This window comes from Scyliorhinus canicula, chromosome 3 (assembly GCF_902713615.1).
Source record: "Scyliorhinus canicula chromosome 3, sScyCan1.1, whole genome shotgun sequence".
Taxonomy (NCBI): Eukaryota; Metazoa; Chordata; class Chondrichthyes; order Carcharhiniformes; family Scyliorhinidae; genus Scyliorhinus; species Scyliorhinus canicula.
Window position 1 is genome coordinate 257791130 of NC_052148.1, and position 23913 is coordinate 257815042.

The 23913-nt window shown below is 46.1% G+C and overlaps 1 protein-coding gene across 1 annotated transcript in view; it reads left to right on the forward strand.

The window, feature by feature from the left end:
* Positions 1–12214: 12214 nt before the first annotated feature.
* The window catches only part of psd3l (pleckstrin and Sec7 domain containing 3, like), a 505495-nt gene continuing 493796 nt past the window's right edge, over positions 12215–23913 (forward strand). Inside the window, exon 1 of the mRNA XM_038792652.1 lies at positions 12215–12872. Coding sequence (XP_038648580.1) covers positions 12264–12872 — 609 coding nt within the window. The 5' untranslated portion in view covers positions 12215–12263. The remainder of the gene's footprint in view (positions 12873–23913) is intronic.

Sequence of the window (23913 nt, forward strand, 5' to 3'; positions counted from 1 at the left end):
AAGGGATGCCAATCAAGTGGGCATGCTTTGTGCTGGATGGTGTCCAGTTTCTTGAGTGTTGTTGGAGCTGCACTCCTCCAGGCAAGGTGCGTGCATTCCATCACTCTCCGGACTTCTGCTTTGCAGATTGAGGATAGGCTTTGGAGAGTCAGGAGGTGAGTTAACCCATCCCCCCTCACCCCCCTTAGGATTCCTAGCCTCTGATTTGTTCTTGTACCTACAGTATTTACCTGGCTGGTCCAGTTTAGTTTCTAGTCAATGGCAAGCTCCAGGATAGCAAGGGATTCAGTGATGGTAATTCCACTGAATGTCAAGGGGCAATGGTTAGATTCTCTCTTGGAGGAGGTCACTATTCCCCAGCACTTGTGAGCCCAAGTTTGGATATTGCCCATGTCTTTCTGCATATGGACATGGTCTGCTTCAGTATCTGTGGAATCGTGAATAGTGCTGAACATTGTGCCATTATTAGCGAACATTGCCATGTCTGACCTTATGATGGAAGGAAGGTCATTGATGAGGCAGTTGAAGATGGTTGTGCCTAGGGCACTCCCATGAAGAACTCCTACAATGATTTCCTGGCGTTGATATTACTGGCCTCCAACGACCACAACCATCCTCCTTTATGCTGCTTATCATGCCAGCCAGTGAAGCGACTTCCCTGATTCCCATCGACTCCAGTTTTGTTATGTCTCTCTGATGCTGCACTCTGTCAAATGCAGCCTCGATGTCAAGGGCACTAATTCTCCCCTCAACTCTGGTGCTCAGCTCTTTTGTCCATGGTTGAACCAAGGCTGTAATGAGGTTAGGAGCTGGGTGGTCCTGGCAGAACCTAAACTGAACATTCATGAGCAGGTTATTGCTGAGTAAGTGCTGCCTGATTGCACTGTTGATGGCCCCTTCCAACACTTTACTGATGATTGAAAGTCGACTGATGGGGCAGGAATTGTCCATTGCCAGTGTTTTGGAGTCAGAGATCTACAGCACAGAAAAGGCCTTTTGGCCCATCACGTCTGTGCTGGTCAAAAACCAGCACCACATATTCTAATCCCATTTTCCAGCACTTGGCCCATAGCCTTGTATGCCTTTGTGCGCAAGTACACATCCCATTGTGAATGCAGTATCAATGATTAGCAGAATTCAGTACATCAACTCACCAAGTTTTCCTGTGACCTCAACCATCCAAAACACCAAGAGCACCCAATGTCAAGGGAACTCTCACACCTCAAACTTCTCCCACTGTTCCGGACACAAACATTCATCCCCATTCTGACATCTTCTCCTCGAATCGCTGACCTAACACCATCGGAAGGGCACCATGAGTTCAGCGATTCCTGGAAAAGGCCTGTCACCCTCTCCTCAGAATAAAATTTCAATTCAGCTGGCAGCACATTTCCCTCTGAGGCAGAACGTTGTGCCCTCGAACCCCTCTTCAGAGATGCTGAGTGTGAAAATCTAAGGGGCTGGGGCTGGATCACTGGGGCTGGATCTTCATTGGTCACTTGGTGTCTGTTGGGATGTCGAGGGAGTTAACAATCAATTGTGCTTCCCTTCATAATCCAGGCTGCCTCTTCAGTGCCCTCCGATGCAGCAATACTGGATGGCCTGAATTTGTGACAGGTGCTTTACAAATTCTTTTTTTTATAGCTAAATGAGGACAGGGAATAAAACAATCCTGCTAACATCGCTTATAAAAAGGACAGTCAAGATGAAGCAGAAAATATTCACCTCTCATCTGTTGAGAGCTTGAATGAGCCTTAACTTCACCTCCCTGCCTCTTCCTCCCTCCCCTCCCCCACTCGATGCCAGCATCTCTACCGCCACCTAATACTGTGCACCGAATTTACAGTCCCAGTCTCATTCAGATCAGACTGTTTGGTTTGAACTGCCCTCCCTATGAGAACTGCTTATACTATAAAGACACGCAGGCTCCTTTAATTACTGGGCGGGCAAACTTCAGTGAAGCAAATTAAAATTCCAGGAATATTGGAGACGGGAAAATAAGTGAGCAGCGAAGAACAGAAACATTTGTTAAATGCACCAGTGCATTTTAAACTCGATTCCCCTGCATTGTCAGCACATATCAAATGCTGTGATTTGTCAGCATTTTTAACTAAATAAAAAAGATCTGGCAGAAATCAAGTTTTTAAAAAGAAATGATTCCCTGCAAGACGCAGGTAGCTCTCTGAGGGGGTCTCCACACACAGTGTGGTTGATTTGAGCTGGTCAGTATGAATGAAGGAACTCTGGCGGCGGCGGGACAATGCGGTGGGGAGAATCTGCTGGAGTGTAAATGCTTACACTGCAGCCAGCCAGCTAATGCTTTTGGCTGCAGAGTGGCGACTCTATCGTTAATTCCGGTGTATTCTGTCTGGCTGGCACTGGTAGGTTCGCACAGGGAGAACGTGTAACCCTTGATGCTTTGGCCTGGCCTCAAGTGGAGGAGGAAGGGTTTGGGGAGGGGATGGGATGGGGAGGGGTGGGAGGCAGGCTGCTTTAAGGTAGAGCGACACTAGGGGCCGGGGGGTGGTCTCTGAGGCCTCAGGAAGAAACAGGGAAAGGTTTGACAAGGAGAGTCTTGTCAGAATGACTGAGGAAGGGGCCAGAACTGTGCAGCTGTAGTGAACTGTCCCTTGCTCTGCTCACCACTTGTCCTGGACGCTTCGCGGCTGTTTTGTTTTATTTGAATGGGAACTTCCAATTTATTGCACAGGAATAATCGAAGTTGCATGGGAGTCCTTTAAAACTGCTGTGCTGTGGACCAACAACAAAAGCAGTATTTGGCAAAAGGCTGCACTCCTCAGGGATATTTTTTCCTGGTTTGGGGGGGGGGGGGGGGGGCGAGAAGACGACTTTTTCTAACTTGGCTAAACCTTTCTCAACATGGTAAGTGTTTGTTTCATCACTGAGTCTTGCTGTCAAATTCACCTTATGGACCCGGGGGGCAGGAAACTGTCTTGAAATATGTTTGTTCACATTCATTGGGGACCATTGCATTAAGGAGGCAGAGAAATGATTGCACCCTCCAAATGTTGCTTTGTGACTCCTGGACCGTTTACTTAACTGTGCTGACACCTTTGAGCGGGAGTTGAGATGTAAACAAAATAGTGGTGGAAAACAACGTTAGGCTCACGTTTAAAACGTGTGTGGACGCCTCCATTATTATTATTGTGGGGAAATTATTTTCATTTTTCACTTGTATTTAAAAATGGCATTTATAAGGACGGATTTACATATCTGTGCAAAGTAACAAAAGGTTTACCTCATGACTGCGAGGACAGATTTAACCACATTGCAACCACAATTATCTGAGGGTTTAAGGTTTTTTGTGGTGGTGGTGGGTGGGGGTGGATCGAGCAGGCTTTAAACTCCAATTGTGTTCGTATTTCTGGCCGGGCTCTTTTGTCAATCTTTGTGTGAGGATTGCAGACACAGAGCGGGCGGGACTGTTGCTGTGAACTCTCAGGTTTACATTCCCCTAGGCTGCCTAATGGGCTTTTTCAGTGGACCACGAGGAGGGGGAAGAAAAACGTTATCCAGTCATCGAATAACAAAGTTTCCAGACTACTGCTGACACTGAGCTCCTGTCGGGGCAGAATCATTTCTGCTGCTTGTCTGTAAAGCTGGCCTGGAGATGTGAGGCTTCCGACTCCCCATTCCTATCCGAGCTCTTGCCTTCTTTAAAAAAAAACACACATTCGAGTTGTAATCAAAGGATGATGTATGTGTGAATGAGAAAAAGGTTTCAGTGGAAAGTTGGACAGAGGGACCCATTCATGGGGCACGACTGTCCATATGGGTGGGATGAATTAGGGTGGGAGGCAAGTGGAGCACAATCACCAGCATGCACCAGCTGGGCCGAATGGCCTGCACATTCTGTGTCATTCGATGTGAAGGAAACAGTTTTTCTTTCGATTAACAACAACTTTTTGTTCAGCCTTTACTTGGTCGGAATGTAAACTCAGTCCTAGCTCATGTTGCCTCCAGCACTTTTGCCTCGCTCAGCATTTGTGGTTTGCAGCAGGGGAGACTGCCGTTCGGCCCATTGTGTCTGTGCCAGCTCTTTGCTAGGAGAATCTAACACTCTAATTCCCATTGCCCTGCTCTCCTCATATCATCGCATCTTCCACTGCCTCAGATATTCATTCAACTTTCCCCTTAACAGTCGTTATGCTCTCTTAAACAACCACACCCATGGCAAAGCACCCCGCGCTCCAATAGCCCTTGATAGAAAGAAATCTTCCCCTATCCCTCTCCCTATTTTCTTGGTAACCATTTCAAATCAATGACATCTTGCCCTTTTCAACTCAAGACTTTTTAAAAACCTCTCAAACTTTCTCCTCACTTACTCTGCTCCAATGGAAACAGTCACAGGGTCTCATGCCTCTCCACTAGACCATATATTTCCCCTCCCTGGCGTTGTCCCTTGATGGATCTACACTTTCCAAACTCCTTATTCCAAGAAACCAAAGAAATATAATGCATAAATTCATGATCACTTCTTAAGTCTCATGTTCTGCAAGGTAGAAGTTCAGCTTTGACACCAAGATCGAATGGGTGGCATCACATTTTGTGTCCAATATTCCCATTAAGTCAATTGAATATCATGCAGGGCATCAAACTGCCGTGAAAGCAATACTGCCTATTTTGCATTTCCTCCCAAGATGACTGTCTACCCCTGCGTCTTTTTATAAAACCTAAATTACTCTTGGTCTTTTTCTGGTTTTACAGGTTTTTCCATTACCTTGTTTGCATTTTAAGAATTTAAAAATGTGTTTTGAAGACATCGAGAACACCAGCCCAAGCAGCAGGCATGGGGTAGAATGGTATTAAAGCCTACCTTGGACAAGTACCATTGAGGAGAGCCAATGGTGAAAGTGGGCACCTGTACCACTGTGGGTGAATTTCTGTTATTTGCCTGCCCTGTACAGCTGCCAAGTTCTGCCATTGGGGTGAGGTTGTCGGGGCCCATTACCCGAAACAATTGACTCATTTCCTCAATTTCCCTTGGGGGCTGATCTGATAATTTAAGAAAAATCCTATTTTTTACACAAGAAGACAGGAGTTGAAGCGTGGTCATATGGCCTCTTGAACCAGTAATGCCACTCAATAAGATCATGGCTGATCTTTCTCCAGGGGTCCCCTGACCTGAACTCAATGGTCCAGTTACATCTATCCTGCACTCGACCCTGAATGGGTTGGTGAGGTGGCAACTCCGAGTAGGGGGCATCACTACCTCATCCCTTATATTGTTGCCCTTTCCACCACCCCCTTATAAGGTTGACTGAACATTGCCAGAGTTGGCAGGGTTCTGTTCTGTTGGTGTGTGTCTGTCAGAAGCTCTGAGGAAATAGATGGCTGCTTCTGTTTTTAATCTTTTCATTTCATGTTCAAGCAACTGGGGGATGGAATATTTTTCCATTTCAAGAACCTGGTGTCTCTTTCAAATACTTCTGTTGCATGCTTAGCTGCAGAGCAAAACCTCCTCTGCTGTCCCCACAAATGTCCCTCAATCCAACCATCGGCACCAATCTGACCTTTCTTCCACTTTCCATTTTGCCAAATTCAGGATACCTTTCTGCCATGGGTTTGTGTTCACCAGGAGCTGTATCCTGATGCTTGAACCAATTCCATGTCTTACCCTTTCAGTCTAGAGCCGACATTTTCATCCATTTTGGGCTGGTTCCAGACATCAGTGTGTTAGCCCACAACTAGATACTCTTTATCTAATTTGCAGATACTTGTGAAGAGTTTCCTCTATTGATTAAAGTCATGGAAGTAGGATGTAGAGATGTCGGCGTTGGACTGGGGTGAGCACAGTAAGAATTCTTACAACATCAGGTTAAAGTCCAACAGGTTTGTTTCAAACACTAGCTTTCGGAGCACTGCTCCTTCACCTGAAGAAGGAGCAGTGCTCCGAAAGCTAGTGGTTGAAACAAACCTGTTGGACTTTAACCTGGTATTGTAAGACTTCTTACTGTGCTCATGGAAGTAGTTTTTGTTGCTGTAATATTAAAACCATCTCTGCTTTTATAAAGGCAGTGAGGCAATTCTCCAACAGGGGCAATCATACTAAGGACATCTACCCCAACAATGAGTTGGATAATCCATGTGCCCTTACAGATATTAAATTAAACAACTCAGAAATTGCAAAAACCTAAATTTTTGTCCCAAAGGCATTGACTCCTTTTGTAGTTCAATTTCATGAATGCCAGTTTCTCTCTGATACTTTGCTCAAGTGGACATTATTCTTTTTTCTTTTACAGTGCCCAATTCTATTTTTTTCCAATTAAGGGCCAATTTAGCGTGGCCAATTCACCTACCCTGCACATCTTTGGGTTGTGGGGGTGAGACCCACACAAACACGGGTAGAATATGCAAACTCCACATGGACAGTGACCCAGGGCCGGGATCGAACCCAGGTCCTTGGCGGCATGAAGCAGCAGTGCTAACCACGGCACCACTGTACCGCCTGGCTATTAGGTGGTTATAACTACATCAATCTCACATTCTGCACACTGGTCAAATAATTTTAATGTTCGATATTGATGTAAAATGGATGATATTGAAATAGCTGTCCATTATATCACAGGCCCTACCTTCCTCTTCATTACAGTCAATGGAAGAGAATACTGGGCAGGCACATAATGGCAACCAATTTAATGTGGTCACTGTTGCACTATTGCCCAATGATAGAATTACCCTCGAAATTTCCATGACCGACCTTGAAACTAACAAAATGAAGCAACAAAATTCTGAAAACATTGCAAACTGTAAAGTAATGATCCCATTAAGCAAAAAGAGTTGCAGACAGTGAGTTAAGCTTTACAAGGTAGGTGCCAATAGACTGGAAAGAGCGGTTGGCTGTATTTCACAAATGGCTTAAAGGTAATGGTAACTTCATGACATTCTCACAAAGTGTCTGAACCAATAACAGTTAATCTCCATTTTCCTCAGGAATTCACCAGTTCTTTATATAAGAGTGAACCGTGAAAATCTCTTTGCTCACCGAAATGTCTTCAATACAATTATCTACTTTTCCTAAGCAGGGATCTGCGAGATATATACTGAGGTTTCTTTTACAACAATCAATGATAAGTTTCACGATTACCACTATTAACTTATTAATTGCAAGTTTTATTGAGTGAATTTAAATTCCACCAGCTGCTGGATGGGATTTAAACCCTTGTCGCCTGAACTCGTTCAGCAACATTACAAATGTTTGATGAAATACATAAAAACATTTGTCTATGTTTTGAACTGGCATATTGGATTGAAGAGTGCAGCTAATGGAATTAAATGATGACTGGTTGCGCAGAATTTGTTTCTATCCTGATAAGTATAGAAATGAAAACTTAATCTATTTCAAGTGTTTAAGATGATTAAAACATTTAAGCGGCTATATGGAGAGATATTGGTGGAGGAGTCAAGAACAAGGAGAGTTTTAAAAAATATATAAATTTAGTGTCCCCAATTCTTTTTTTCCAATTAAGGGGAAATTTAGCGTGGCCAATTCACCTACCCTGAACAACTTTTTGAATTGTGGGGGTGAGACCCACGCAGACACGGGGAGAATGTGCAAACTCTGCATAGACAGTGAACTGGGGCCAGGATCGAATCCAGGTCCTCGGCACCGTGAGGCAGCAGTGCTAACCACTGTGCCACCATGCTGCCCTAGAAGAAGGGGAAATAAGCTTAAAGTTAAATATAGTCTTTCAAAAGTAATGTCGGGGACAAATATTCAGTGGAAATATGGAACTCTCTCCCTGATTCCCTCAAAAAAGCGGTTGAGGCTGAGGGTTAATTGAACATTTCAAGCTAAGATTGAGAGAACTTTGATCAACAAGGGTATTAAGGGTTGTGAACCATGAGGAGAATGGGTGGGGGGGATAATGGAGTTAAGATATAATAGACAGGCAACAATGGGACAGGCTCAAGGGGCTGACTGGCCTATTTCTGTTCCTACAATCCTGTAAGATGATAAAAGGTATTAACAAAGTAGACGTAGAGCGGATGCTTCCTCTTGCGGGGCAATCTAGACCAAGTGGTCTCAGATTTAGGATAAAAGGCACAAGATTTAAAACCGAGATGAGGAGAAATTACTTCTCTCAAAGGATCGTTAATCTGTGGAATTCACTACTCCAGAGTGTGGTGGATGCGGAGACATTGAGTAAATTTGAGGCGATAGACAGATTTTTAATCAGTAATGGGTTGAGGTTTATGGAGAATGGGCAGGAAAGTAGATTTGTGGCTTAGAGGAGATCAGCCATGATTGTATTAAATAGCGGCGCGGGCTCAATTGCCCACTTCTGCTCTGCGTTGTAATGTTCTTATTATATTTGCCTTGCTGGCCTACAATGAGCACGGTTAATTTTGTGAAAATAACTGAACCACAACGTGGTGACTTGAGGTTTTGTGGCATATGGAGCAGCTTTCAGTTGTTAAATCAGCTTCAGTAATCTACAATGGGTGGAATCCCGGCTTAGCTGACTGGGATTGCTGGCAGGCTCAAATCAAGCTTAGACCTTTCTCACTGCTCCCACCAGTTTTCTCTGATCCTGTGCGAGCTGCCTTCATGGGAGACATGTGATAAAGAAAGAAGAGAAGAAGCAACAAAGTGAAGTAGAGGTGGGAGAGATACAACAGAGAGCGTTGTTATGGGACAGAGTTTAGAGAACCTCAAAGTGTATCATGGAGTTCACCTGACCCACAACTTTTACTAGTTTGTGGTATGGGGAGCACACAGCCCACTCTACAGATGTGGTAGAGCAGAAATGGAAAAGTATTTTTAAAAACAAAACAATGTTTATTCTATGAACTCAAGTTAACCTTTTTAAAACATACAGTGAACATCTTAGCAACCCATCAATTCAAATACAACCCCCAAAGAATACAACACTAAGTAATCCTTAATAACTTCCCTATACATCCAGAAGACAAAAGAAACACCTTTTAACAGAAGCACATTAGGTTTACATTCACTACTGAGAACATTTATAATTCTGAATTCACCAAATGATCAAGAGATAGACTTTTCATGGCAGAGGGAACAGCAGTACACGTGCTCTGCTCTGCTCCAACACTGAAAACAAAACTAAAACACACCCTGCAGCAAAAAGCCTAAAACAAAAGTAAAAAGCTGACAGACAGCCAGCCCAGCTCCACCCACACTCTGACATTACTGATAAACACCCATTTCTTAAAGGTATATTTCTTAAACACCCATTTCTTAAAAGTACTCTCACATGACAGAGTGCAAAGAAAGTCGAAGAGAGTCAAACACACACAAGCAGAGAAATGCAGAAGCAGAGAAATACAGAAATAATAGTATAGCACTGTTAACATAACAAAGTGTCCTAAGACGCTTCACATACCAAATCCAAGATAGCATTAGTTGAATAGGTCACTAAAGATATTGGGGAAGACGTATGTTTTGAGGGACATCTTAAGGAAGAGGAGAGATAAAAAGGGCGTAAAAAGGGAGAGGGAAATTCTGGGCAGAAATCCTCTTGTGGTTGTTGAGGTTTTGAGCTAGTTCTGGAAAATACTGCATGTTTAAAGAGTCCTGTGTCTTTTCACCCCTGCCACCATGGTTCAAATTCACTTGATAATCCCCAACTTGTTGACACTGTTTCAATAGCATGATGAGGGTTACTTTGGTGAATCCTAGCACTTCATCATACCTGGGTTCAGCTGGTTGCTGTTGAGTTGCTGGAGCCATGACTGCTAAGATAAGTTTGATTGACCAGGAGCCATCTTTCAGAGAATTCATAGAATTTACAGTGCAGAAGGAGGCCATTCGGCCCATTGAATAGTTGTCAGTTGGATATGAAATTAAAACAATGTAACAGTGGCCTGGACTTTTTCTTGCAATACCGATAAATGCAAAGCAGTTGAACATTTGAGGTGGAATTATTTCCTTCCAATTGATGTAAATGCTGTACAAGTGAGAATGTGAGGCCCTATGACTGCAATGTGTCAGCTGTAGCTCAGGGGCAGCACCCTCACCTCCATAAGGTACTGAAAGAAAATCACACTGCCAGAGATGCTAGCGTTGGATGAGACTTTAAACCAAGACCTCATCTGCTGTATCTCGAGTTGTTGCTCAAATTGCTCTGACTTGATTTCTTCATGAGTTCTGGTCAACATTTATCCCTTAGCCAACACCTAAAAAAAAAGCAGATGATCTAGTCAATTATCTGATTGTTGTGGGAACTTGCTGTGCATAACTGCTACATTACAACAACAAATACACTTGAAGTGCTTCATTGGCATTTCAGTGCTATGGGATGTCCTGTAATTGTGATAGGCACTGAATAGATACAGCCTTTTTATTTATTTCTTGCAATGTAGAACTCCACGGAATTTTGCAAAATCTGCCAATTGCACAGCCCTCCCAGGCTGCAATTAGTTGACATGAGGAAAACGATGAAATTGCTTGCATGAGTAAACAAGGCTTTGTGCACTTCATTTTACATCGATGAGCAGCTGCTTGGCTTCAGTTGGCTGGAATGAAGCCGAAGCATAAAAGGGCCAGGGTTGACTTTAACAAGCACGGGCATTGCCACGCTGGTGGGATTTGGCTGCGAGTCAGCCTGGAGTAAGTGGTGCAGCTTTCCCAACTCATTCCCAATACTGTTCTCACACAGAAAATCCTTATCAGACCGTTCAAAACCTGAGCTCAATCTCAGGCATGTCCACCTTAATTTGCCCAATATAATTTAACCCCACTCTGAAACAGTACAAGACATGATCCAAATCTCACCCAACCCAATTTATACCCTTGCTCAAAAAGCACCCACCTCAATCTTAACCATCAGTCAGTACCTGATTTGACCCTAATCTCAGACAATCCCTTCAGGACCTACTATCAGGTATTACCTGACTGTGATAATGTTCTGATGCGTTACCTGACCTGACCTAATGGCGTTTGGTGTGTGGGAATCCGATTAACTGACCTTCTGGAGGACGACTTGGCAATATTTTGTTAAAGCATCTCAGGGAAGTTATTCATAATCTCGAATTATTTACTTAAATAGTCTCTCTTCTGATCAAATCAATATATGTATAAAACTATCTTAATAATAACTGATGTGTGAATTTAACTGCTTCAAATTTAACTTGGAGCTGTGCCTTGTCTTTACATTCTGGTCAACCACCAAATATGATTGACGCTGAGAGGAGCTGAACTCAGATCCCAAGCTAACAGAGGCTCGATTATGCCAAAAGTCATAAATTTGGCAGACTGTCCCTAAACACCCTTTCTGTAGAGGCTGCTTTCTACAAACCGTCTTGTAAGCAATCAGTAAATATTATTCATCAACCTCTTCCGCCCCCCACCCCCACCCACCCGCATGCCAGTTTGTCCCTGGAGATTATTTTATGGCTGTTCAGTTCAAACCAAAGCGGAGGCGCGTTCTCAATGAATGCCAGATGCAACCAGGCCTGTTGTACTGTGTGTGAGCTCTCTGTATGTAGCACCCCAGTCTTTCATATTTAGGCTGCAGACCCTGAACACACACACACACACACAAAAACTCCCTGGCCTGCAAAGTAAGTAAATTCACTTTTTACAAGTTGCACTAAACGGTGAGCAGCCCTTATTGTGTACCAGCCGCAGTAAAGCGACTCTTGTTTTGTGGGAGTGGATGTATTTTTTTTCCCTTTAAGGGGGAAACTTGCACCATCATCTTGGAAAGTGCTTACACTCTCCGCTCATGTCAGTTGCAAGGAGGTCTTTCCCAGAACAATTGCGAATGCACTTTATACTTAGCCCTTGTTCATTTCGTTCAGCCACGAAATCCACATCGGGTGGATTTCGCAAGGGGGTTTGTACCAAACGTTCTGGGCCATTCGGGGGGAAGGAGGGACAAGCAATGTGGCACAGTCCCGAGAGTGAGGGCTAATGGTTTCTAACCAGGTCTGGTCCCTACAATTGCAACCCTCTTATCTCCCTCTTATCTCCAAAGCGTTTCTTCAGGTCGCGACGGGCAGCTGTATTCACATCAAACTGAATTTGAGAATCAATGCGGAGGGACAAGGCAAGACCGAGATTGCAAATTTCGAGCATCAACCTCTATTCAAAGTTTTAAAAAAAAACTTTTAAAAGTTTTACGTCTGTTCTATTTTTGTTTTAATTTGAAGTTTCCAGGTCTCTCCGTTGACTAAACCTTTCTTTTTGTGTCTTTTTTCTCTCTCTCTCTCTAATTCTCTCCAGGAACTTTCCCCCCTTCGCCTGACTCTGGGGGCAACGACATGAGCAGGAAATGGCCGAGAGGCATCAGGTCAAGACTTCCTTCCTCTATGTGCGTCTGCAGCCTCCCACCCAGCCAGCTGGTCAAACAGAGCGGGCCACCTCTGCAAATGCTGCTGTGATTGACAGCGAGGGAGTTCCTGGCGGCTGCCATGGCAACCACAAACAGTTCTGCGGTGGCTGCCGGTGTAACAATGGGCAACGTGAGCGAGGGAGTGCCCGGTGCCCAAGCGGCTCAGGTCCCTGCCCCAGCATCGCTCCCGGGGACGGCTGCAGGGTCCTGGACCCCGGCCGTGGCAATGTGCCTCCCTGCGGCGGTGTAAACCTCCTGGATCCCCGCCAGGCAGCAGCGCCCCCGGCCACCGCCAACAACTGCTGCCCCTGTCCCTGCACAGCCAGCGCCCCCAGCTCCAGGAGGGACGGCGTCAGATGGAAAGTGCAAGTGAGCAAACCCAACGCGGTGGAGGCGCCCCTCCTCTGCCAAAACCCCCGCCCAGGGAGCCAGCGGTTTACCTCTAGGCTGGTGGACTGGTCGCCGATGCTGGCTGGCACACCGCAGGAGAGCAGGGCACCCCACTCTGGGACAAGCACCCCTCCAACAAGTCCAAACACACTGCAGAAGGTAAGGCTGTTAGCAACATGCTGTACTCTAACCTACTGTCAACGCTAGAGGACTTCTGAAAATGTGTTCCAGTGACACTGGGAAGATGTGTCTGTTTAAGACCATGTGCAATTTTGCACAGTTAACATCATCCCTGTTGATATTCTGTGTGCACAGTAAGAAGTATTACAACCCCAGGTTAAAGTCTAACATGTTTGTTTCAATCATTAGCTTTCGGAGCACTGCTCCTTCCTCAGGTGAACAAACCTCTTCATTCACCTGAGGAAGGAGCAGTGCTCCGAAAGCTAGTGATTCGAAACAAACCTGTTGGACTTTAACCTGGTGTTGTAAGACTTCTTACTGTGCTCACCCCAGTCCAACGCCGGCATCATGATATTCTGTGTATAAGCACACATTTTCAGTTACAACATCAAACTATGTACAGCACATTGCAGTCAGATTCCTTCAACACACTGTTAGAATATTGTTCACATGTAATTAGCTGCTGTGGAGTTCAATGCTGTGAATGTCAGGTAGAATTTATGGGGACAGTGTGACTACATTAATTTGAAACAACAATCTGTGGGGGTCTAAATCAGATTTTTTTTTTAACCTAACCCACCATGTGGGAACGATATGGCTTTAGGTCGTGTTCCCGATGTACCATCTGGAGCACAAAATCCGGCCTGCTCCTGACAAATGTCTCCGGTTAAAATCCGGGCTTCAATGTGCCAGTTGTTGCCCAGTGGTGTGACTGAATGGTATCAGAAGGAGATCAGTGCAGGTATCACAGAGCCACAGTGGAATGTACACCGTTCAGTTGTGGGCAAATACTGTGAATTGGCCGCTCCGAAGCCAAGTGTGAAAATGTGGGATTCGTAAGGCTGTGCGTCCAGTGCACTCAATAATTCAGACTCGTGTGTCGGCAGAGATGCTGCTTTGTGCAAGAAATCTTGTTCATTTAATCTTGGAGCAGAGTTGTTGTTACCTTTCCTGTATAGACGTCAATCTCATTTCTGTTTGTTCCGTGGTTTTATGGTATAGGGAACACATAGCCACAGATGCCTGAGTGATACAGTAAACTGGTCAAAGGGCAATAGATTGTGTTGCGCTAAAGTCATTGCTACAGTAAGATATGATTCTTATTTTGAAGTTTTGGCGGCATTGTGGGATAATGGGTGGTATGGTGGCTTTCCATCTGATTGGTTAGCACTGCTGTCTCACAGCATCAGGGACCCAGGTTCGATTCCAGCCTTGAGCTATCTGTGTGGAGTTTGCACATTCTCCCCGTGTCTGCGTGGGTTTCCTCTGGTTTCCTCCCACAGTCCAAAGATGTGCACGTTAGGTGGATTGGCCATGCTAAATTGCTCCTTAGTGTCAGCATAAACAAAGGCCCCTCCCATCCGGCTTACTCACTCTTCCAACTTCTTCCATCGGGCAGGAGATACAAAAGTCTGAGAGCACGTACAAGCAGATTCGAAAACAGCGTCTTCCCCGCTGTTACCAGACTCCTAAACGACTCTCTTATGGACTGATCTGATTAATACTACACTCCTGTATGCTTCACCCGATGCTGGTGTCTATGTATTTACATTTTGTACCTTGAGTTGCCCTATTACATGTTTTCTTTTCATGTACTGATTGATCTGTTTGAGCTGCACGCAGAAAAATACTTTTCACTTTACCTCGGTACACGTGACAATAAACAAAATCCAATCCAATCCAGGGATGTGTAGGTTAGGTTACGATGGGGTGGACTGAGTAGACCTGGGTGGGGTGCTCTTTCAGAGGATTGCTGCACTGTATGTGTCCTGAACTGTATGGAGGGTCTATCTAATGTGTAAATAAAATCATTTGTCGGAATTCTCCATTTGAGTGACTAAGTGCTGATGCCGAGACTGAATCGTGAGTGTTCTACGGCGGCGAAAACGGCGCTGGTCCCAGAGCAATTCAGGACACATTGCTGGGCCAGCACCGGTGACACGTGGAACTAGTGCAATTCCAACGCATGCCAGCATGTGATACAATGGGTTCGGGATCATCACTGGAGAGCCTGGCAAGCAGGGGCTTGTATAAGCACTCCACTCCCCACACACCTTCATCCCTGCAAAGAAGATGGCACTGGTTGCGCTGGAGTACGCTCATCCTGTCGGGGACCAGAGGGTACATAGTGGAGTGGCCTGGAGAGACACCCCAACCCCATGGCGCTAAGTTCACAGTGGCTGTCAGTAGCCTGCACAGCCGCATGGCTGCCTTGCAGGCTGCAGCAATGGTGGTCCGTGTCCGGCCACCCCAACCCCATGGCGCTAAGTTCACAGTGGGCTGTCAGTGGCGTGCACAGCCGCATGGCTGCCTTGCAGGCTGCAGCAATGGTGGTCCGTGTCCGGCCACCCCAACCCCATGGCCCACCTCTTGACTGATCCCCGCTACTCCCCCGGCCCTGGCAGACACCCCTGGCCAGCCCCCCAACTGTCAGCACACAGGGGGCAGCACAGTAGCATAGTGGTTAGTACTGTGTATTCACAGCGCCAGAGTCCCAGGTTCAATTTCCGGCTGGGTCACTGTCTGTGCGGAGTCTGCATGTTCTCCGCATGTCTGCGTGGGTTTCCTCCGGGTGCTCCGGTGTCCTCCCACAGTCCAAAGAAGTGCAAGTTAGGTGGATTGGCCATGATAAATTGCCCTCAGTGTCCAAAAAGGTTAGGAGGGGTTATTGGGTTAGGGTGGAAGTGAGGGCTTAAGTGCGTCGGTGCAGACTTGATGGGCCGAATGGCCTCCTTCTGCACTCTGTTCTATGTACAGCGATGTTAGACACTGTTCATAGAAACATGCATCGAAACATAGTAAAAAAGCAGGAGGACACCATTCGGCCCTTCGAGCCCGCTCCGCTATTCATTATGATCATCGAGATCAGTACGCTGATCCCACCTTCCCCCTCCATAGCTCTTGATCCCTTTAGCCCCAAGAACTATATCCAATTCATAGAACATAGAACATAGAACAGTACAGCACAGAACAGGCCCTTCGGCCCTCGATGTTGTGCCGAGCCATGATCACCCTACTCAAACCCACGTATCCACCCTATACCCGTAACCCAAACAACCCCCCTTAACCTTACTCTTTTTTTAGGACACTACGGGCAATTTAGCATGGCCAATCCACCTAACCCGCACATCTTTGGACTGTGGGAGGAAACCGGAGCACCCGGAGGAAACCCATGCACACACGGGGAGGACGTGCAGACTCCGCACAGACAGTGACCCAGCCGGGAATCAAACCTGGGACCCTGGAGCTGTGAAGCATTTATGCTAACCACCATGCTACTGTGCCTCCTTCTTGAAATTACACACTGTTGCACAATGTTTGTACCCCACCCCCTCTCCCTCAGCAAGCATAGCGCCTGATTCCCGATTCTCAATACTTCAAGTTAACCTCATCATCGGTAATTCCACCTGGAGGAGGCGGAGCTTCGCGTGCGGCCTGGAGATTGCCAGATCGGGCCGGTTAATGATATGTCAACGGCCTTTACTGTACAATGTGCATGCCCACGCTGGCGTGCGGTGTGGAACGCATTGGCACTAGAGCATGGCATGCTGTTGCGTACCCGGCGCCGGCCTCAATTTACGGCGAACACATGTTCCTCCGTCCAATCATGTTTTCGGCGTCGCTGGACAGAGAATCCCGCCCTATGTTTTTTGAAAGATAAGAGCACAAGAGTTAAATTCAATGCATTTGTGTACTTATTCCACTGCCAGTATTGTGGTTTAAGACTGGAATCTGCTCAATTTGAAGTTATAACAAGCACACCTACGTTTTACCTATAATTAACTTCTGGAGGGAAATGCCCATTGCAACTTCTGATGAGAAAAACAGAAGGAAAATGCATTTCACATTAGACGGGAACACAGTGTGACTACAATAAGCGAACATGAGAATTTACTGGAGCAAGAAGATTAAACAGAATTGTGGACTGGGAGATTGTAGTGTCACTGGGTTAGTAATCCATGGGTCCAAGCTAATGCTCTGGGGACACGGAGTCAAATCCCACCACGCCAGTTGGTGGAATTTAAATTGAATTAATAAAATCTGGAATTGAAAAGCTCGCCACAGTAACGATGACCCATCTGGTTCACTAATGTCCTTTCGGGAAAGGAAATCTGCCATCTTCACCTGGGCACCAAACACACAGCAATGCGGTTGACTCTTAACTGCCCTATGAAATGGGTTATTAAGCCACTCAGTTCAAGGGCAATAAATGCTGGCCTTGCCAGTGATAACCGCATCCCATGCAATAATAAATAAAAAAGTTCATTCGTTCCATGGGCTTTCGGGTGGCACAGTGGTTAGCACTGGGGCCTACAGCGCTGGGGACCCGGGTTCGATCCCGGCCCTGGGTCACTGACTGTGTGGAGTTTTAACATTGTCCCTGTGTCCATGTGGGTCTCACCCCCACAACCCAAAGATGTGCAGGTTAGGTGGATTGATCACACCAAATTGCCCCTTAATTAGGAAAAAATAATTGGGTACTCTAAATTTTATTTTTTAAAAGTTCCACCGGCTTTGAAAGAAGACATGTATTTTATGGCACTTCCATGCAGTTCTGTCACTGTCAGTTTCAAACCAATTGATACAACATTGGGAAAAGGTGTAAACTAGGCTGTTGACTCTCTATTGACTCTCTGTTGGCTGCTTTACACTATTTCACAAAGTCTATCAGAAGAGCGCTCGTACATCACAGTTCCAGAAAGCAGACTGCCCTCTTTGAACACTTTTCTTCTTCTCTATTCCCTTCACATACTGTCTTCCATTGGGTAATGTGTGGAAGTGTCGCTGCTGAAGCTGGCCACCGTGCGTAGGCATCAGGGAAAAGTGAGTCGCGTTTCTCAGCTGGAAGATTTATATTTCACTGGTGTGATGGGGCCGGCAAAACTGAGACCCACCATATCATTTAATCAGAGTCTCTCCTTCAAGCGCACCACAGATAATAATAATAATATTCTTTATTGTCACAAGTAGGCTTACATTAGCACTGCAATTAAGTTACTGTGAAAAGCCCCTGGTTGCCACACTCTGTTTGGTGCCTCCACACAGACAGTGATCCAAGTCAGTAATTGAACCTGGGACCCTGGTGCTGTGAAACAACAGTGCTAACCACTGTGCTAGCGTGCTGCACACAAGGGAAGGGGTCAGATCAGTCCAAACTGATACTTAGAGAGCATACTTATAAGATACAGAATTCTGATTAACACCAGCTTAATGTGTTCAATTCACATGCTGTGGTGTTCCTTGTTTGAAGAATACTTCTGGTCAACCAATATTTGCCTGCCAGTGTACCACGTTACCCTGAGCATGCTCAGAGGCACAGAACATTAGCAGGGATTTGGAGACATTTTTTCTGGGCTCGCATAAGTCAATTTAATTTTGGTTTTCAACTTCTCTGATATACTGACACACACTGGGGTACAGTCACAAACTGACACACACTGGGGTACTGTCACAATCTGACACATTGAAGTGTAGTCATACCCTGTTACACTAGGGTACGGTCACACTTTGACTCACGCTTTGGTAGAGTCGCACTCCGAAATATCAGGGTACAATTTCAAAATTACAGTGTCTCACCTGTACACACACTGGTTTTCAATCTAGCCTTGTCTGACTCTGGGGTACAGTTTCACCCTGACATATTGGGACACAGTCTCACTCGGGTACAGTCTCACCCAGACTTACACTGGGCTTTACTTCCATCCTAACAGACTGAATTATATTGGGATAACATTTTTCCCTTCCCAAGCCAGTTAACTGGTTATATGTCTGAGGCGATGATGGAAATGTTGGGTCGGATCCAAAGGAATGCAATTTCTTCCCTCATGTAACACAAACTATTTGGAGCAGGACCTCTTGAAAATGACCTCATGCAGAAACCTTGGCTGATCCTTTCCTCTAATTAACTTTGCAGTGTTAACATTGATTATACTTCCCTGTTGCTGCTCTCGCCTGACCCTGTTAACTCAGTGCAGACTAGTGCTTGAAACCTTGAACTCTCCGTCTCAGTGTGCCTCAGTTCCATCCTTGCAGGGGGGAAAAAATAAACTTCTATGATTATAATTATTTACATTAAATGCACAAGAGTTCAAGACATCCTTTTCCTCAGGAACTCCAAACCGCTTATTGGAATAAACTCTAGTCGACTGCTGTGCCTTCTCGAATAAACTGATATTGCAATGAATACTTGCAACATACCAAAACATTGCTGAGATCAAGAAAATTCAAACGACATTGACCTTCTCCCTGACATGTATTTGCTTGATATCAAGCAATCACCTCAAACGATTGGGATTAATAGAAATTGGCGGCATCATTGACAATTTCCAGCCCCTTCATCGCCGTCATGTGAACTGTCAAGGTCGGCCTTGATCTTTCTGGATTGTTAACCTATTGCCCGGAGCTTCGGAAAGACCGGAACTTCTATGACCAGCAAATATGATGAGAGATCAGATATCTCTCAATGACACAGGCAGCTGGTGAATAAAAAATAAGTCATCCAAACCTGCTTAAGACGGGGATACTGGAGAAAAATCCTTTCCTCCTTCCATCATTTATCATTTTGGCTCCTCCCTCCTTGACCCTTTGGCAAATCTTTCCTCTCATGATCAGATCAATAAGGGGTGGTTATTTAGATTGAGAAGAGGGGAATTCACTCAGAGTTCTAAATCTCTGGAATTCCCTACCCCAGGGGGTCGTGGGTGCTCCATCATTGAATATATTCAAGAGAGAGAGAGAGAGAGAGCGATTATATTGTTAGATACAAAGGGAATGGAGGGAATAGGGAAGGAAAATGGGGCAGAGGAAGAAGATCAGGCACGGTTATTGTCACTGGTGGAGCAGATGCATAGCACAGACTGGCCTGTTTGTTCCTGTACTGTTGTGGTGGGGCCAGTTAGCTCAGTTGGCTGGACGGCTGGTTTGTGATGCAGAGCATGGCCAACGGCTCAGGTTAGATTCCCATCCCGGCTGAGGTTATTCATGAAGGCCCTGTCTTCTCCACCTCGCCTGAGGTGTGGTTACCCTCACCACCAGTCAACCCTCCCCCTCAAAGGAAAAGCAGCCAACGGACTATCGTTACTTTGCTGTTGTAGTGCCTAAACTGCACCTTTAGTTAACTATTTTTCAGATGCCGCACAACTACTTTTAGGCACCAGTAAACCTCTCTGGGCTTCATCCTGTCCGGTGACATTTGCGTGCAAATGCAGCTGAGCAACTTCCAAAGTTATGACGATGAAGCGGGAGGAGGCCCAAGAAATTCTCGGTGAAAGATATTTCACAAAATGATCCTCTAGTTATCAGCCGGCCATTCTGATGTGTTGGGAACATTCTTAACGCGGGGCCATTAGGTAGCGATGAGGAGCTGGGGTCCTGGCTGACTTCCCGTTTCCTGTTGAACAATACTGATAATGTTATACTACTTCATTGCCACTAATCCTAATCAGACTAGAGATCACAGCTAATGAGTGTGCTTCAGTCCCGTACCTGGGATGAAATTCTCCGACCCCCAGCAGGGTCGGAGAATCTCCTCGGGCCGCCTAAAGTCCCGCCCCCGCCGTGGCAGAGATTCTCCGCCACCCAGGAAGTGGTGGGGGCAGGAATCTCGCCACTCCGATCGGAGCGGCCCCTGCGGCGATTCTCCGGCCCGGGTGGGCCAAGGTTCCGCCGCTGGGAGGCCTCTCCCGCCGCCGAGGTTTAAACCACCTCTGGAACGGCGGGATCAGCGGTGCGAGCAGGCCCTCGGGGGGCGGGGGGGGCGATCGAACCCCGGGGGGTGCCCCCACGGTGGCCTGGCCCACGATCGGGGCCCCCCGCTCAGACTCCGGGCCAGTGCCCTGGCTGCACTATTTTCCTACGCGGCCGACACGGCCTTCGCCATGGCGGAAACGGAGGAGAACCCCACATCGCGCATGCGCCGGCAGTGACGTCAGCGGCCAGCTGCCGCTGACATCACTGTCGGCGCATGCGCGGACCGGCGAAAGCCTTTCGGCCAGCCCCGCTGCCGGGGGCGCCGGTTTTTTGCGCCGGTCTTCTGGTGGCAACCGCTCCAGCTGGCCCCCAAAGGTAGGGAGAATTCCCCACCTTTGGGGAGGCGCGACCCCTGAGTGGTTGGCGCCACTCCCCTACTCCGGGACCCTCGGTCACGCCGGGTAGGGGAGAATGCCGCCCCTGATCCTGCATTTCCCCAGTTGGAAGTGTGTTCCATTCATTCTGTAGGCGGGAGCTTGTACAATAGTGCTCGGAAAGTAAATCATTAGTGGAAATCCTGATCAGCACATTGTGGATAGCAAATTCCTGGAATCTATGCTCTCTCCCTTTTAAATAAGCAAATTATCGAACTGAATAAGGGGCAAAACAAGGGTTATGAAAATATTGAATATTTCTACATTTAAAAATAAAATGTTTGACACCAACAGAAGGGTACAGTTTTGCTTAAATTTGCTGGATCCCCCAGAGTTTATTAGTCTTGGAAAGATATTGATGGGCAAATTCTTAATGCATTCAGGCGATTTTCCTCTGTTTGTTATTTTAGTGGCTCACTCATTTGTTTATTTAATATTCAACAGGAAAATATTCTTCCAATGTGTTGAGAGATCATCCACTAAGATTGCCAACTTTGATGCCATCCGTTGTATCTGCATTCTTAGTCATTTGCACTTTTTTAAGGGTGCTCGGTGTCTCTATCTGTATTGTGAATTAATCTGTTTCGATCAAATTTTCCTTAATGTACTAGTGTAACAATGTGCCTAGTGTACAAGTGGGGGGATTAAGGCACGCTGTGGGGATTAAGGCAAAACTGTATCCTCTTTCCCCTGGAGAGAGATCTTGTGGCATTGTGGGTAGCTTCCCTGCCTCTGTACAAGACGCTCTGGGCTCGGGTTCCATCAGACATAGGACAGAATTTGGCCATTCGGCCCATCGAGTCTTCTCCATCATTCAATTAGTGCTGAAATGTTTCTCATTCCCATTCTCCTGCCTTCTCCCCATAACTCTTGATCCCCTTATTTATCAAAAACCTATCTATCTCTGTCTTAAAGACACTCACTGATTTTGCCCTCCACAACCTTCTGCGGCAAAGAGTTCCACAGATGCATCACCCTCTGGCTGAAGAAATTCCTTCTCATCTCAGTTTTAAAGGATCATCCCTTCAGTCTGAGATTGTGTCCTCTGCTTCTAGTTTTTCCTACGAGTGCAAACATCCTCTCCATGTCCACTCTATCCAGGCCTCTCCGTATCCTGTAAGTTTCAATAAGATCCCCCCTCATCCTTCTAAACTCCAATGAGTACAGACCCAGAGTTCTCAAACGTTCCTCATATGACAAGCTCTTCATTCAAAGTATCATTCTTGTGAACCTCGTCTGGACCCTTTCCAAGGCCAGCACATCCTTCCTTAGATACGGGGCCCAAAACTGCTCACAAAAGCCTCACGGTAGCATGGTGGTTAGCATCAATGCTTCACAGCTCCAGGGTCCCAGGTTCGATTCCCGGCTGGGTCACTGTCTGTGTGGAGTCTGCACGTCCTCCCCGTTTGTGCGTGGGTTTCCTCCGGGTGCTCCGGTTTCCTCCCACAGTCCAAAGATGTGCGGGTTAGGTGGATTGGCCATGCTAAATTGCCCGTAGTGTAAGGTTAATGGGGGGGATTGTTGGGTTACGGGTATGCAGGTTACGTGGGTTTAAGTGGGGTGATCATTGCTCGGCACAACATCGAGGGCCGAAGGGCCTGTTCTGTGCTGTACTGTTCTATGTTCTATGTTCTAATACTCCAAATGGGGTCTGACCAGACTCTTGTACAGCCTCAGAAGTACATCCCTGCTCTTGTATTCTAGCCCTCTTGACATTAATGCTAACATTGTGTTTGCCTTCCTAACTACCGACTGAACCTGCATGTTAACCTTAAGAGAATGCTGAACTAGGACTCCTAAGTCCCTTTGTGCTTCAGATTTTCTGAACCTTTTCCAATTTAGAATAGTCTAATAGTTCCAGTCAGTGGCCATGGAAGGATGCATTCGTAATGTGGCTTAACAGGTTGACTATCAACATGCAGGCAGTAAGACTGGTCACAGCCATGATTGGTGTAGAGGGTTGCCCTTCAATCAATAGTCTCTGGCTTCAGGCTAGCAACTTGTGACTTGTTCCAGGAAAACCAAGCTACAAAAACAGACATAAGCATGTGTTTCATCTGCTTCATACATCTCTGGACATAGGATGTCTTATAAATATAAACCTTTCTCCCAAGGTACTGATGCCATGGGAGTGTCCCTTTAAGAAAGATTTTTGTCTTATCACATGGCTTCAGTGATGTCATTGTGTGGGTGGAGCTGGGCTGTGGCTGTGTGAGCTATTTTGAGTTTCACTTTCAGTTTTTGACTGCTGTGGGTTACAGACAGGAGAAAGAAGTGTTTTGGCCTGTGTCTCTCTATTTTCATTTTAACTATCTGTTCCAGAAGTAAACAGGTTGTGACTACCTGCTTTGGCAACTTAAAATATATATTCAGGGAAAGCCAGTCTCATAAAAGTGAGAATGCAGAGTGCTGGGCCACGCACTTGAATAGAGGTTTTTGATTTATGGGATTTTGTTTTTGAATTGGAACAGTTAAGGGGGAATTCATTCATTGTTATACATAGATTACTGTAGCTGTCTTTATGCTTGGGATTGACAAAAATTCTTGCTGTGTGTTTATATAAATGTTAACTAAGTTCTTAGAATAAAGCTTGTTTTCTTGTTTTGATTAAAGTGTCTAGGAAGACTGTTGAATCACGTCTCTTGTGTAATAATAAACTGAGCTGGCCTCCCAGTGGCTACCCAGCAGAGGGGGCTTCCTTCCTTCCCAGAGATGGCTTGTCCCATGGAAGGGCCTCCCAGTGGCAATGGCTATACCCATTGTCCTGATGCTGCCATTGGAGGATTCACCTCTCTGATCATGGGGGCTTGCTGCCTACCTGGCCTAAGCACATCAGAGGGCACCTCAACCTCTTAATTGGCCAACACCAGTAAGATTCCCTCTGCAGCCTTGACATC